We start from the raw sequence: 16,329 nt of genomic DNA on the forward strand, positions 1-16,329 counted from the left end.
CAACCTTTTCTTCGCCATGGACTCGCCTTTAAATACTTTTGTGTCCATGGACCATGGCTGATGACTCCCAAGACTTAAGATTTAAATCGTAACACTTCTTCAAGCCTTTATGGACCCCCTGTGACAACCTTGCAGTCCCCCAGGATCTGCAGATAACACGTTGAGAACCACTGTTCTAGAAGATTGAAAAAAAAGAAAGACTGATCTACCACATGTGTAACTCCAAGCCACCTTGGATACAACAATTCAACTAGATCTCAATAACTGAAATGACATCACCATATTTTTCAATAGCCTCCCTTTCCTTACCGTTAAAGACACACTGGATGCATATAAATTGATGTGTGGACCAGCAATACTAGGGTCTCTCTCAAAAATAATACAAAGAGTTGTTCACATAGTGGAATGATACATGACTGTTGAGTCCTTAAAGGGCAAATTATAGCTTATGTGTTTAAGCAGATTTTTGTTTTTTACCCCAGGTATGGTGACATGGTGCCGAAGACAATAGCTGGGAAGATATTTGGTTCCATTTGTTCTCTCAGCGGGGTCTTAGTCATTGCTCTTCCAGTTCCAGTCATTGTCTCCAACTTCAGTCGCATCTATCATCAGAACCAACGAGCCGATAAGCGCAGGGCACAAAAGGTGCGCTCCTTCTGACCATTGTAGAAATGGAATGTATATTGTCTCTATGCCAGGGGTGTCAAACTCAATTTCATTGAGGGCCACATCAGCATTGCAGTTGCCCTTGGGGGGGCAGGTGGGTGTGGCCAGGGTGGGTGTGGTCTACTGGGTAGGCATGGATGGAGTGGGTGTGGCCTACTGGGTAGGCATGGCCATCTCTACATTGTTCGTGTCAAGGGTGCCTGTTGGGGGCCTGGGCAGGAGTGGGACAGATCTGAGGGTCTCTCGAAGAAGGGGGTGGGACCAGGGCAAGCACCAAGTCATGGTCCACTGGAGGAGCCTCACTACTCCTCTCAGGTCAAATGCCCAGCCTGGCCCTCGAGTACCCGTGGCACCAAGCCCAGCCCCACTTCCCCAAAGGGGCGCCCAGCTGCACTTATCTTGTCCTCAAGGCTGCTGCTGCTGTGCTTGCTCTCCTTAGCCAGGTTGCTCATGATGGGTATGAGGGCAAAGTCAGAGGGAGGCCTATTCCCTCTCCATGGGAATAGACCCGGCTTTGTATCCAAAGCTTCCTTAGCAATAGGATGGGAGACCCCCAAGATAGGCCAGGAGGAGCGGGCAAGGGGATGGTGAAAGGGCAGCAGGGCAGGACTAAGGCAGGAGTTCCCTCAGACCCTCGCTCTCCTTCTTTCCTTCCTTTCTTCCTTCCTAAATACAGAGTGGTGGGAAAATATTTGAGATGAGGGAGGGAGAAAAATAGGCAAGAAACGCAGCTGGGGAGGTGTCATCCTTCATGAGGAATGAAGAAATGCACTGTCACCTGGAAGTAGCCAGCACATGGCCCTCACCTACTTCACATATCTGGCTTGGTGGGCTCTGGGAGAGGGGATGCCGTGAACAGCGTGAGAATCAACATTACCTGCGCAATGCTGCCCAGCCCCCAGCCTGCCCAGTCTTGACAAGCAGCGGGGCACTCTCCTCACAGCTGGGCGGCATGAATCCAAAAACAAGCACGAGGCCGCCCAGCCCCCAGCCTGCCCAGTTTCGGCAGGCAGGGCGCCAAGAGGTTGAGCCAGGCTGCCTGCTGAAACTGGGCAGATTGGGAGCTGGGCGGCCTCGTGCTTCTTTTTGGATTCATGCCGCCCGGCTCAGCCTCTTGGCGCTGTGAGGAGAGTGTCCCGCTGCCTGCCAAAATCCCTCCCCTGGAGCCCATCAAGCCAGATAGGTGAAGTAGGCGAGGGCCATTTGTTGGCCACTTCCAGGCAATGGTGCATTTTTTAATTCCTCACAAAGGGTGACACCTCCCCAGCATGCACCCTGGGGGCAGGGCCGACAGGCAGGGGCTGGTTCCTCGTTGTTTCCAGATGCCTTGTGGAGCTAAGACTGAATGCATTTCAGCATAAATAGCCACCACAAAATTGTACATTGGCTCCCGTCCGGCCTGGGCCAAAGCCAAGGCAGAAGGGGCCATTCCCTCACTGTTTCCAGGATAGCTTCATGGCCCACATGAAACCACTTTGTGGGCCGCATCTGGCCCCCGGGCCTTGTGTTTGACATGTCTCTCTATGTAAACTATGTATCTGAAACTACTTTTAAGATTCTCTTCCCAAAAAGTTAACTGGTTGAGTGGGCTGGCTAGTTAGTTGATTTAACAATTAATTTTAAAGCACACATCCTAAATTTGTGGGTGAAAATACTTCTCATATCAGCATGTGTTTTGATTCAGAATGTCTTTGAGTGAGATTCCACAGAAGGTAAAAGAAGCTGGTTTGGGTGAATGTTCTAGAAATCTGTTCTAGCAAGTTGCTGATTTTCTTAATCTGTGTAAGAGATTGTACAGATGGCATCATGAATTTGGGAACTAAGTATCCATTTGTCTTAAGTAAGAAAGGGACTACTTTACTTGCTATGAACTGTATACTAGTGGAAGGGCAATTTGGAATCTGACTCATAATGATTACATTTCTGTGTTATATTAAGTTGAATAAGATACTTAGTGAAACCACAGAATAAGCCAGCATTCTCAGTGCTTTGGTGCTGTGGAAAAGTCTAGCAGGGATATTTTTGTTTATTGAAAAGTTTTATACAAGTTTTTAACAATATTCCCCCCTAAAATAACCCCCTCCCTCCCCCCTCACTTCCCAGAGCTGGTTACAGGGTTACAAATAAACAAACAAATTCTAAATAAACTTATCCAACTATACAAATAACAAAATCAATAATGTACTTTAACTCGAATACAAAACAAATTTAAGCAAATAAAATATATATAAAAAAGAAAAATAACAAAAATAACAATATAAGCAATTCCAAATTAAAAACTAAAAATTATTCATAATCTAAATAATACTTTTTAATCCCATATCAACCCATATTTACTCTACATATAATTTATCCATCTTCTCCACGCTGAGGTGTATATTTCTTTTAAACAACCATTCATCCATAATAAACACAAAATTTTCCTTCCAATATAACCCAACCAACAAACTTACATTCGATAAACTTGGCTATTTGCTCTTTTTCCCACCCCTAAGTAAATCTATTAATACCCTCCTGCTTAAGAAGTTTCAACAAACCATTCATCTTAATCACTAAAATTCTCACCGACAAAGATCATTAAAATTTAAATTCTTTAACACATTTACCCATAATGTCTCATAATTATTTTATACACTTTAAATTAAAATTTTTATAATATATATACTCCCAAATATTTAAATTTTTCCACTAAATCATCACCTTCTATTATTCTTTTTCTATACATCTACATACTACACAAATCATTCACTATTCATTTAAAACATACTATTTATTGTTCTTTTTCTTTACATCTACATATTACACAAATCATTCACCATTCCTTTAAAACATCTTCTATCTCAGAAAAACTACTACAATAGTTCATCATTTCTTTTTCTTTATTCCAACATCCGCCTTCTGCTGTTCTTTTACTTTACGTCTATAGGCTGCACAAGTCATTCTCGGTTTCTTTAAAAAATCTTCTGTCACAAGAGACTGCTGCAGAGGTTCAGCCTGTATGTCTCCTACATCCAATAGCATAACACCTTCAACCAGCTGCCCTTCCGACTTTTCTTCTGTAATCTCAGGTCATAAAGATGATGGAGAGCCCGCCTTCAAAACAGAAGTGTAAAAATCTTTCGCCTTTGAAATTGTGTTAAGTCTATGATATATCCCCACATAATTCACTGCTATTCCAGCCGGTATCTCCCAACTGAACTGGACCTGTCATTTTTTGAGCTCATCAGCCAAAAAAGCAAAATCCTTTCTTTTTCTAAGAATTTTTGAAGGTATTTCTTTTAAAATTATAACATCTTGAGTTGCAATTTGAAATCTCTGCTTATAAAAAGCCTGTAAAATTTCATTACAAAGTGATCTCCTAGAAAAATAAATAACTACGTCTCGTGGCAAATTCCTCTGCCTCACAACCCTTGAATTAACCCTAAAAACTTTTTCCGTCTCTCTCAGTATTTCTTCAGGCTCAGCCCCCAAAATGAAAGCTATATCTTTTACCACCACTTGTCTCAAATCTTCTTCCGTGTTTTCCTTCATTCTCCTTATTCTTAAAGCAAATTCCATGTCTCTATATTGTAACATAGTAATTTCATCCAGTATTATTTCCGCCTTATTTTCTACTTTATCAATTTGATCTTCCAGTTTTTCAAAATTTTCCACAACATCATCAATACGATCATCCAGACAATCTATATGACCAACAAACCTTTGAAGCGCAGACGCAATATCCTCTCTCAGTTCCCTAATTTTATTTTCAAGAAATTCCTCCATCTCTTCTTTAATCTGTCTTGCCTTATTTCCCAAGGCATCCTGTAAATCTTTAAGAATAGATGCTGGTAACAATGGAGAAGGTGGTGGTAACTTAAACTTAGCTTGCTGAGCTGTCTGCATTACCGGGAAGATCGAGGCTTTAGAAACAATAGAAGCTCCGAGACGCTTTGAAGCCATTTTATTTTTAAGAACACTTGTTAAAAAGTCTAAAAAAGTGCTAAAATCTTATAAAATCAACAAATACCAAAAAAGAAGGGGGAGGAAAAAAGACAAAAGCCCCCTTAAAAGAAAAAAGAAGATTCTTGCATTTTATATAAATACAAAATCTGTTACATTGTTTCAAATAGAAGTTCCAGTCCTTTCACTCAAAGAATCAACATCTCAGCGCCATTTTTCACTACTCTTAATTGAAAAAAAAGGAAAAGATAAATTCTTTTTCAGAGTTAAAGTCTCGAAATAATCACCATTTTAATCTCTCCTGGTCAGCTCTGTCTGCTTTAAATTTTACTCACAAATTCATTTTAAGCACAGATGTGGAAGCAGCACCTAGCTTTGCCCTGGATATAAATCAGGGCAAAGGCATCCTGGAATGTGGAAGATACCTCAGACTCCGTGGGAGCTCTCACCCACTGACCACCAAAAAGAAAACTTTGGGGTCTCGAGGAGCTCTACCACTATCTGAGGAAAGCTCACCTCCTCCCCTTCGCCCGGGGAGAGAGGTTCCAAGCTGCAAGACAGCTGTTGCTCGCTGTCTCAGCTGGCTTTGACACATCCCAAGGCAGACAGCTGAAAGAAGCTGCCATCGGCGCGGCCGTCGCCACCGGAAGTCACCTGGCAGGGATATTTTTAATTGAAAAGAAGGGACTAGAAATTTAGGCAAAATATGATTTAATTCTATGATTAAAGCAGACTTTTATATAAATGTGATTTATTTAAAATAATATATTGCTTCCATAAACTATTGCTTTCATGTATTACCTCCCTTTTTATTTTACATTTATTTTTTATTTTAGTGTTATTTTAGGGGCATGAAGATTTCCTTGTTCATTCATTAATTCATTCAATTTATATTCCAATTTATATCTCACATTTGTGATGCTGGGCAATCCATATAGTTAAAAACAACCACAAAACACAACCAATAAACAAAATACAGAAAAATAGCAAAAAATAACAACTCTTAGACAAAATGGAAAACCTAATTGAAACCATTTTTTTAAAAAAAAAAAAAACATAAAAAACAGGCAAAGGCAAGTTGTAGATTAATTAGTGAATCTAGCAGGCTCCAAACCATAATCCTGATCCCCAGGCTCATTGGCACAAGTGTGTCTTTAGACCCTTTCAAAAGATAAGCAGTGTCAGAGCCAGCCTGAAGGTGCTGTGGCAGAAAATGCTTTTTCCTTGGGTCATCAGATGACAGTTCTTAATCAAAAGATCTCATAACATGCCCCTCCTGCCAGATCTGGGAGACTAGGAAGAGGCAGCTTTCCAAATAATGCAGTCCTGTGCCATGTAATGCTTTATATTATGAGCACTTTGAATTTAATTTGGAAGCAAACTCGCAACTGGTGCTCTTCACAGACAAGAGTTACAATGCTTGCTGAACAAGGAGCACACAAAACTACCTTCACCATTGCATTTTGTACCATGTGAAGCTTCTGGGTGCTCTTCAAAGGCAACTCCATGTAGAGTGTGTTACAGAAATCCATTACAGGGCATGTGTGACTGAGAGTAAAAGCCTCCCAGTCAAGGAACTTTATTTGGCACATATCACAAAACTGTGCAAAAGCTGTCCTGGCTACAAATGTAGCTGCTTTCCAAGCAGGAGTCATGGTTCCAGAAGGACCCCCAGATAATGTACAGGACTGTCTGGCATAGTGCCACCCATCAAGCTCCAAAGATGATAAGTTCCCAGAACTCCAAAGACCTAAAACCCCAAACCACTGAATCTTACTATAATATCACCTATTATAGTGGTTCTCAACCTGTGGTTCGTGGATACCGGGGAGGCTGCAATGTCATCACAGGGTGATGAAGGCTTGAAGAAATGTTATGATTTAAATCTTAAGTCCTGGGGGTCCATGCCCATAGTCCATGGCCACAAAAGGTATTTAAAGGAATACATTGTGAAGAAAAGGGTGAGAACCACTGGCCTATTGCATTCAATATTTCATAAGAAAAATGCAGTCTATGCATTTCCAAAACACATCTCCATTAAGAAAGATATGAAGATATAATTTATGGTTAGAGTTTTCTAAGCAGCCCTGTAAGAACAGTGCATTCTCAAATACAGTGTAAAAAGAACAACTTTGTGAAAGCAATAATTAAGCAAGGAGCTTGGTTGACATTTAATACAGAACAAAAGCAGAGTGCAGCTTATGTTTAGATAAGTATTCTTTCAGGAACTTCAAGTTCTCGTCAAATCTTCTACATATATGAGGAAATAAGTACACATTTTTTTTACATTAATCCTACACATGTCTGCTATGATGACAATATTTTCCTTGTCAGTTTTAAGGCTATATCTGTATCTGTTATTATTCTGGTCTTATCTTCAGTCTTGGTTCAATTTTTTTTACTGTGTTCCTTGACCTTCTTACTAAAGAAATGTTATCAGCATATAATACAGAAAAACAGAGATGGAGGTGACATTAGAGGTCTTCTAGTTTAACCCCCTGTTCTAACAGGAGACCCTATATCATTCCAGACAAATGGTTGTCCAATCTCTTCTTGAAAACCTCCAACAATGGAGCACCCACAACTTCTGGAGGCAAGCCATTCCACTGATTAATTGTTGTCACTGTCAGAAAATTTCTTCTTAGTTCTAAATTGGATCTCTCCTTAATGGTCTTTCACCTATTACTTCTTGTCCTGCCCTCATGTATTTTGGAGAATAGGTCAATCCCCTCTTCTCTGTGACAGCTTCTCAGATAATAGAAGACTGCTATCATGTTACCCCTTGTCCTTCTCTTCGTTAGACTAGATATATCATTTCCCACAATTGTTCATCCTATATTTTAACCTCCAGTCCCCTAATCATCTTTGCTGCTCTTCTCTGCACTCTTTCCAGAATTTTAACTTCTTTTTTGTATCATGGTGACCAAAACTGGATACAGACTCCAAGTATGATCTTACCAGTGCAGTATAAAGCACACTTTATACTAACACTTATATGTTTTTGATACTATTTCCTTGCTGATGCAGCCTATGACTCCATTGGCTTTTGGGGCAGTTGCAGCTCACTGCTGACTCATACTTAAGTGATTGTCTACTGGACTCCTAGATCCTTCTCACAGTGTCTGCTTTTGAGCCCTATACCACCTATTCTTTACTTGTGCATTTGTTTTTTCTTGCCTATGTGTGAAACCTTACTATTCTCACCAGTGAATTGCATAATTAACGATTCTGCAATTTTAAAGCCACACTCGTCTTCTAATCCAGTTTCTATCAATATATATTCAGCATATCAGTTCAATAAATAAAAGAAAAGTATACAGCCCCATCTCATTCCTTTGCTGACTTGGAGCCAGTTGTTCCATCTTGATGTAGATTCCTGACCTCTGCATAGGTTTTACATGAGGAGAGAGAGAGATTTGAGGTTTTCCATTTTCCTAAATACATTTCACAGCATAATGTGAACAACACAACCAGAGGTTTTTCCGTAATAATTAAAGCACATATTGTTTTCCTGTTGTTATTATTTGACTTTCTCAATTATCCAGTGTGCATCAGTATGTTCCTCAGATTTGTTTAAAGGTAGCTCGAACATCTAGAATCTTCCTGTGAAGCTCTAATCTGTATTAGGTAATGAATTTTACTGGGATGTGAAATTAGGGATATTGTGTGATGGGTAGCACATTAGTAAATCACTCTCTCTCTCTCTCTCTCTCTCTCTCTCTCTCTCTCTCTCTCTCTCTCTCTCTCTCTCTCTATCTATCTATCTATCTCTCTCATTACTATGTAGACTGAGGTCTTCCAACCTTTTGACATTATACTGTTTTCCAGATTTGCTGACATAGGTTAGTTATAACCTTTATTGATTCTTTTTCTGCTGCTTGCCATGTTTCTGAAGATATTCAATCAATCCCTGTATCCTTCCAATTGGCATACTGATCTAGTCATATTCTAGTATTAGAGATTCTTGTAAGTAAGGAATATCTTCTAGACTTGTGGAAGGAAAGACTCAAGTTGCTGGTCTGAGTTTTCCATCCTTATGAACCGTCTTTCTTCCTTAAGTAAACAAAGAAAACAAATAAAAGAGAAATGCTGAAGGCATTTTAAATGCTGGGGATATGGATATTTATGGAAGAGAAAAAGAAGACTGTGTTGGAGACTGGAGAGAAAGTCAGTCATGCATGAAGGAAATGAGATCAAAACCATTGGAGTAAGGAACAAACCTTTCTGAAATTCTTCATTAACTATCTATCTATGATCTTTGCCTTACATGAATTTGATTTCTCTTCATTTCTTGACATTAGTTCTGATATTCAGTTAGATTTCTTAGATTTCTTGATCCTTGGCAGTCTCTTTCCACATTCATACTTAACAACTTCTTCAGTTTATTCACACTTTTTTTCTATTTCCCTATCAACAAGGCAGTGGATGTGAGCAACAATTTATGGACTTTCATGATAGTTTCAAGTTAACAGATGCAAGCTTGCAGAGATTACTGTGAGACAGTTTATGTTAAAACTGGGCTTTGATCACATTTGAGGTATACTGGCCAAGAAGAATCAATATACATATATATGTATGTAAAATGAATGAATGAATGAAAGAAATACAAATAGATTTTATATGTGTGAAAATAAAAGAAAGGAGAAGAGTGTAATATACCTAAGGAAAGGTGGTCTAAACTTGTTGTGGGAGTTGTGAAAGTATAAGTTAAAGTAGTTCTGGAAAATTCTTGCCTTTTGAGTGAGTGAGGGATAGATATATATAGAGATATAATGTATATCGATGACTGGTAAGATCCATCAGTATCCTTACGAAAATTGCATTTGCGTATGTTCTGATATAGAAGTCTAAAGTGTTTCAGAAGTAATACTAGAGCTTCCTCTGTGCTACAAATGGAAATTAGAACTCATAACATTAATTTAAGAGAACCTAGGCAATCTAACTTCAGTTATTTACAATAAGATTGATGGGGTTTTTTTTTACAATATTTTTACAATGGCTTGCCTAACTGACACCAGTAATTGTTTTGGACTTTTCTGTATACAATTTAGTTTATTTTGTATTGTTGCTTTATATTTGAGGTGTTATAATATTGCCTTCTATTAAATATTGATTATAGGTCATACATTACAAAATAATTATCAACTTGTGATATTAATTTGCCTTTGCTCTTTCAGCCCTTGCTTGTTGTTCATATTCCTCTGGTTCTGGCATTTTTGATATGATCTAAGGTTCACAAAGGTACATAATCTCAGGCCTTTCATCCAAAGACAATAAGATTAGCCACTTTCATGCAGGGTCAGCATTATTCTGATTAAGGGAGACCATCATGGCGAAGAGAAATGGTTTGTCCAGTAGTACTTCCATCCCATGTTCTACATGTGTCTGAAACTATATACACACACAAACACACAGAGAGAGACAGAGAGACAGAGAGTGCTATCTGGAAAAAGCATGTTACATCAAAGCTTAGTCCCTTTTAATGCCCCTGACAAAAAATTGAGGTGGCAGATGCTAACGAGGAAAAAAATGAAGTTCTTTTCATTCTCAGATGATATACCAAACTATCCATTCTCCAGCTGGAAACTCTTGGGGACTAAACATATTAAATCACCCCAGTAAATTCTGTTAAAAGCAGTTGAATATGAACAGTAACTGATAAGGCCAATTTGGCAGTCAGTGCTATGATTAGTTGGGTAATGGCAGCACAAACACACACAAAAACACGACAGGAGAAATAATTTCAGCAGCAACTAAGTGATATTTACTGAGCATAAATTTGCTTAGAACAAATTGCCCACAGATTGCACCCACAACTAATATTACATTGCAAAATTTTCATATTGTGCAGGACTCTCTACTATAAAGCGCTAGAGGGTCTAGGAAAATACGTGGTTTTCTGTCTGGCTGATTTTAAATACCCACTTTTGAATGCAGAAGCAGGCAATCTGCATAATATGGATGGCACATGGTTGCTAAATCCTGTTTTATATCCCCAGGGCCACCAAATTGCATTTCTGCATTTTACAAGCAAACCACCAAATCAGAAAGATACAATTTACTATCATTTCTCAGGAGGGAAAGGTGTGTAAGCTTTGAGAATTGTTTTACATACGTGTAATGATTTACAAACAAAAGAAAGCAAAAGATCTTCCCAGACTGAATTCTATTGCATGATGTCATTGATAATTGACCCTGTAGTTCAGGGGTGTCAAACTCGCAACGTCACTCGCAATGACATATCGTGACTTTTTTCCATTGCCGGCAATGGGGTGGGCGCAGTTTCAGCATGACGCATCTGATCCATGGGCCGGCAGTTTGACACCCCTGCTGTAGCTTAACAGTGGTGTGATCAAATCTCAACTTCTTATATAAGGATGTGTGCAAAAGAGGAAGATTGTCAATTATAACACCATGCTCCCATCTTGTAAATTTTGACTAATCCATGGATATCCCTGTGAACATCCCAACTACTGCAACTTAAATAATAGTAATAATGCAACCTCATCTAAAATTGATCATTAAACCAACTGTTCTGGATAATTTTCCTTCAGTTTCTAGCTCTCCCTTTGTAGAAAAGTTTGATGAAAAGGTTGTAAATGCTCTGGAAGAAATAAGACTAGCTGTTAGTTCCAAAGAAAGTACTAAGACAGCACAGGTTACACTTGTTGATAATCTATGGAGGAATTACGTTAAGAATGTATAACCATCTTTGCCCTTATAGATATATTAGCAGTTTTCAATTCCATCAATCACAGCATTCTTCTGGACCAGTTATGGGGAGCAGAAGTGAGAGGGATAGTAGGTGACACAGTATTACTATGGTTCTCTTGTCCTGATTGACTGATTCCAATTGGTTTGGGCAGGGGGGACAGATTGAGACAAAATTACCTGATTTGGAGAAGACATAGCTTCTATATGACAGGATCCGGGCCAGGGGTTCAAATTGCCGGCCCATGGGCCGGTTTCATCATACCAAAGGCGCGCCCACTCCATTGTTGGCAATGCAAAAAGAGTTGTGATACGTCGCGACACATCATGTGATGTGGCGAGTTTGACACCCATGATGTGGGCTGTTTGAGGGACTGTCTATATTCTGTAGTGGCAGACTGTCCTGTGCATTCTGACAAAGTTGGGTTGCTTCAGGCCCAATCAATCAATTAAATAATGCCATCTAGCAATCTAGCAGGTTGCAAGAAGCAGGTCTTCTCCATCCCAGCAGCCAGCACTGGAACAGCCTGCTCAAATTTTTAATGGCTGTATCTTTTTTCCCCAGGCCTTGGATTGGTGTGTTTGGTAGGCTCCTTTTGAGTGGAGACTGATGTGGTTGGAAATTATATTGTCCCCCTGATTATCATTGCTTTTATATAATATTCTTTATTTCTAATTTGCAAAACTACTCAGAGTTTCCTAGAGTTGTTTTGCAGTTAGGCAATCTAAGAATTCAATAAATAAATAGAAATTCAATAAAATGTCCAGCTGCCAGAAACTTGGCAAAAATTCCCAGCATGTTATGTTGTCTGGTAAGACCTGTCTTACCATTAATGTCTCCAGTTCACAATGGTTTATATCCAGAGCTTATTATGAAATATGAGATACTTTTGAATGTTTTGCAATAGCAGTATGCAGTGGGGTATGTATGTATTCACACTGAAAGACAGAGAATGAATACATTACTGGACAGGCAAGTAATACCTCCAATGCAAAATGTCTTGCCACACCTTATATTGGGTTGTATGAAAAGTTTTTATAGATTCATAGGCTTGGAGATCATTAAACTCTAGGTAGTTGCAGGGTGCAGTTATTGCATTCGTGATAATCATCCAACCTTTGCTCAAATAAGTGAATCAGTTAAGGTTTTCAGAACTGTATAGACTTCCATGTCTCAACTGGTTAAGAACTGAAAAACTTAGAAAGTTTAATTTGTGTTTAGCCAATTTCTCTGCAATTTATCATCACTGGTTTTAGTCCTGAACTCTGGAGCGACATCCGAAAGACCCGTCCATCTTCAGTTTGACAGTCCTCAAGATAATTGAAAACTGCTATTACTCATCCACTCTTCAAACTTAGCAAACCAACACTTTTAATTCTTTCTCAAAGGACATAAATTCCAGATCTCTCAATAAACTAGTTACTCTCCTCTGGATCTATTCCCACTTTGTCCCTTTTTGAATTGCAGCACCCAAAACTAGACATAGTGTGGCCTGGAATTAATTAGAATTGAATTATTGCTTCATTTGATATAAACACGATTAGTAGAGTTAAACATTAGTTTCTGTAACTGCAGTGGAACTTTCTTTTCCTCTCCTTTTTCTTGCAGTCACTTATACATAATCTGATTTTGAGGTTTAGAAACACTACAGAACAGATTTTGAAAGTGTTTGTTAATTTATTATCAGATTTATAAAGCTGCCCAACTCAGTGATATGACTCTGGGTGATATACAGCAATAAAAAGCAAACCATAAATCAAAAAATACTACATAACATTAAAACTGACACAATATATCAAGATGAAAATAAAAGTTAATTTAAAAAGGTGACCAGCATCGTAACAAAAACAACCAAAATGGGCCCCATTCAGTTGGCCCCAAATGCCTAGGGAAAAAGGTCAGGTCTTAACAGCTTCCCTAAAGGCAAGAGTTGGGGCCTGTCATATATCGGGGGGGGGGGGGAGGAGGCAGTGGGAAAATTATTCCAAGGAATCTGAAGTGTGCTCTCCCTGTGGGAGCAAGTGAGGCAGGTAGGTATTCTTGAGAAAAGACAGTTCCACAAGTAATTTGATCCTATGTGATACAGGACTTTAAAGCTGACTTTGAATCACACCAAAAATGTATTGGAAGCCAGTACAACTTGCAGAGTAGAAGTATTACATGAACATAGCAAACTGCGCACATAACACCTATGGTAGCATTCTGGACCAACTGAAGCCTCTGGATGATCTTCAAGAGCACCCCAATGGAGAGCATGTTTGTAGTACTCTCAGCTGAGAGAAATTGTACCTTTCACACTATTAACAAAAGCCACTTTTATCAGCCAGATTTTACCTCTCATCTCTGTAAGTTTTTTTTTTCTAGCAGATGCCTCTCCCCAAATCCTCTGAACATAATTTAAAACTCAGTGCAGATGTCTCACTTGACTAATTATAGCAATTGGCAGTTACTCTGTACTGCCAATCAGCAGCAGCAGCAGCAACAGCAAATAAGTTCAAGAGAAAAGTACTTTTATGGTTTACTTGAGACTAGGTAGTCATATTTTGGGTTTCAGGCTGAAAAATTTCCAACTCTTTCAGGAGTTGCTGGAAATTAAGCTTAGACCTTTGACTACAGAACATGTCCTAAGCCACAATTGTTTCCAGTGTTAGCATTTGGTCCACCTAAGTGTAAATTTAGTATGTGCTCATTAAGCTAATTTTCAAGGTTCAGTAGCCACTTTTCTGATATTTAGTTTAGAAAGGTATAGGGGTATCTCCCACTCCTCCTTGCCTAAAATTATATTCTGTGGATCCACTGAATTAGAGAACTAATGGCACCCTTAACAAAGAAACTTTGACCATAGGAACCAATTAAGCCATATAAAGATATTCATTAAAGAGAATCTGGAAAAAATATTTCAGTTAGACTCTTCATTTTACATCTTAAACTATCCTAGATTGAAATCTTGGAAATATACCTCTGTACTTGACTTCAGATATCAAAAGCATATGGCTTTTGATACCTGAAATGGAGTACAAAGTTAGAATTGCTGCATCCTTTGTAGGATTTTGCTACAAGAATGACTAGCAGAAGTTAACAACTTTTCACATTTTAGGAGACTAGAACATGCTATTCTGTTGCTGCCCTTGTTTTGATCCCAAGAAAATGACCCTTTCTAATGGAGCTTGTGATCTTCAGTGTTGAATCCTGCAGTTCAATTTACAGATTTTAGAAGCTGAAGCATTTTTTTTACTTCAAACTTTGTGCTGTCTTCTTTGTTCACCTTCTTGTTATTTTCCTTGGCATCTAAATTACTCTTGTTCACTTGCTGTGCCAGCAAGGGAAGGGGATAAACATCCAACCTCAAAATTGCGTTCCCAACCCATCAGAAACACAAACTTTTGTTTAGGAAGAGTGTATCAGAATAAACATTGCCAGTTATTTTTTCTGCCCTTCTGTTATTTTTTTTCCTGAAGTTATAAACTGCTTGAAAGTTTGTAGTCTTGGTAACACATCCCGCAAGGCACCTGAAATGAGGATTCAAAAGACTTGCCAGCATTCATTGCTTTGTGAATTCTCATCTAAAATTAATGTAATTTGTATTTTTATCTATAACTTACATCAGGTCAGGAAATCGATATAGTGATACAAGAAGGAACATAGCAATACTATATCTCACTAAGATTTCTTTGGAGTATCATGCAGCACAGTCCTTAGTATAGTGGGGATCGAGGAGCTCCATATCCTAAAACATATCTCACTTAAGGGGCCTCACTAAGGATATTTTCCAGTAGACTCTCAGAATTCAGGGGTCAAGCAGCAAAGAACCCAGAATGATTCTTAGATCTGGTGATGCAATTCCATTAATAACTTGGCTGAATATACCCATTGATTTAGCTTGATATCTCCTTAGATCTTGGCTCCAAACATCATTCAGTCCCTCACTCTTACAGACGCTCCAACACAAATGACCCTTGGTTATTATGTTTCTGTGTTTTTTAAAAAAAATCAGTTTAAAGGAATTTGCAGTCTAGAATTTGGAAGAAACAAAAAAGTATTTTCCCAGATTTTCATTCAAAGTTGAGTCTGCCTTTTGCAATTTAACTTTGCAAAGTGGAATTGCAAAAACATGTATACCAAGATTATAATTTTTTTTTGTCATAGAACTCCCAGAACGGAGTTCCGGCACCTTTTTTGGATAGAACCTTGTAGGGTAGGCAAGGCGGGTTGTATAACATGTGTGAGTTCCGGCACCTTTTTTTTTTTTACAAAAAAACACTGTATATACTCGCGCCCGCAACTGGCAGTTTCCCTGATGGAATACAGGGGATTCACCTCGGATTGGGGTGATAATCACCACCAACAGACAGGACAGCAAGGGGTAGTTGACACAGAGTATCAGGATGGGGAGCAAAGGGAGAAGTGCGGAGCTGCATGTCACCCAGACAAGTACCAACCATATAGGGAGGAGGATGGGGGAGGGGGAGCAAGAAGAGACCATCGACTTGCAATTGAGAGTAGGAGAAGATATTTGGAGTTTTAATGGAACATACGATAGTATGAAATCAAATGCCCCCCCCATAACCCACAGCAGAGAGAAAGATGGTATGGAAGTAAATACCACTATAGAGGAGGAGGGTGAAAGGATTCTAATAAATCCAAGAACTAATATTGAGACAAGAGTGTTCAAAAGTGGGCTTCCGGTGTGATTAAGCAGCTACGATGGCTGCTTTTCACAAAGCAGCCTGTTCCTGGGTTGTGTAAAAGCAGCAGGACTTTTACAATCAGCTGCCTTGCGGCTTGAATCTCTTCCCTGGGAGAAAGGTAAGAGAAGAGCTGCTCAGGTAGAGGTAAGAGCTCCCCTGGATCCCCATAATTTCAGGGATCGGAGGGTAGAGCTTCCTTGGAGCCTGAGCCAACTCCGCACTCCAGGACGTCTTTGTCCCGAAGTTCTGGGATGAAACAAGGCGCCGCTCCCACATCTGCTTTTTTTTTGGAGGCTTGTGAGTATTCAAATGCAGACAGAG

The 16,329-nt window shown here is 39.2% G+C and overlaps 1 protein-coding gene across 1 annotated transcript in view; it reads left to right on the top strand.

Annotated features, from left to right (window-relative positions):
* The first annotated feature begins 492 nt into the window (after positions 1 to 492).
* Positions 493 to 16,329, top strand: part of LOC120308223 (potassium voltage-gated channel subfamily D member 2-like) — a 37,015-nt gene continuing 21,178 nt past the window's right edge. The window contains exon 1 of the mRNA XM_039343968.1: positions 493 to 645. Within this exon, the coding sequence (XP_039199902.1) occupies positions 493 to 645 (153 nt within the window). The remainder of the gene's footprint in view (positions 646 to 16,329) is intronic.

Source organism: Crotalus tigris, unplaced genomic scaffold (assembly GCF_016545835.1).
Source record: "Crotalus tigris isolate CLP2741 ecotype Arizona unplaced genomic scaffold, ASM1654583v1 scf7180000017883.2314494, whole genome shotgun sequence".
NCBI classification, from domain to species: domain Eukaryota; kingdom Metazoa; phylum Chordata; class Lepidosauria; order Squamata; family Viperidae; genus Crotalus; species Crotalus tigris.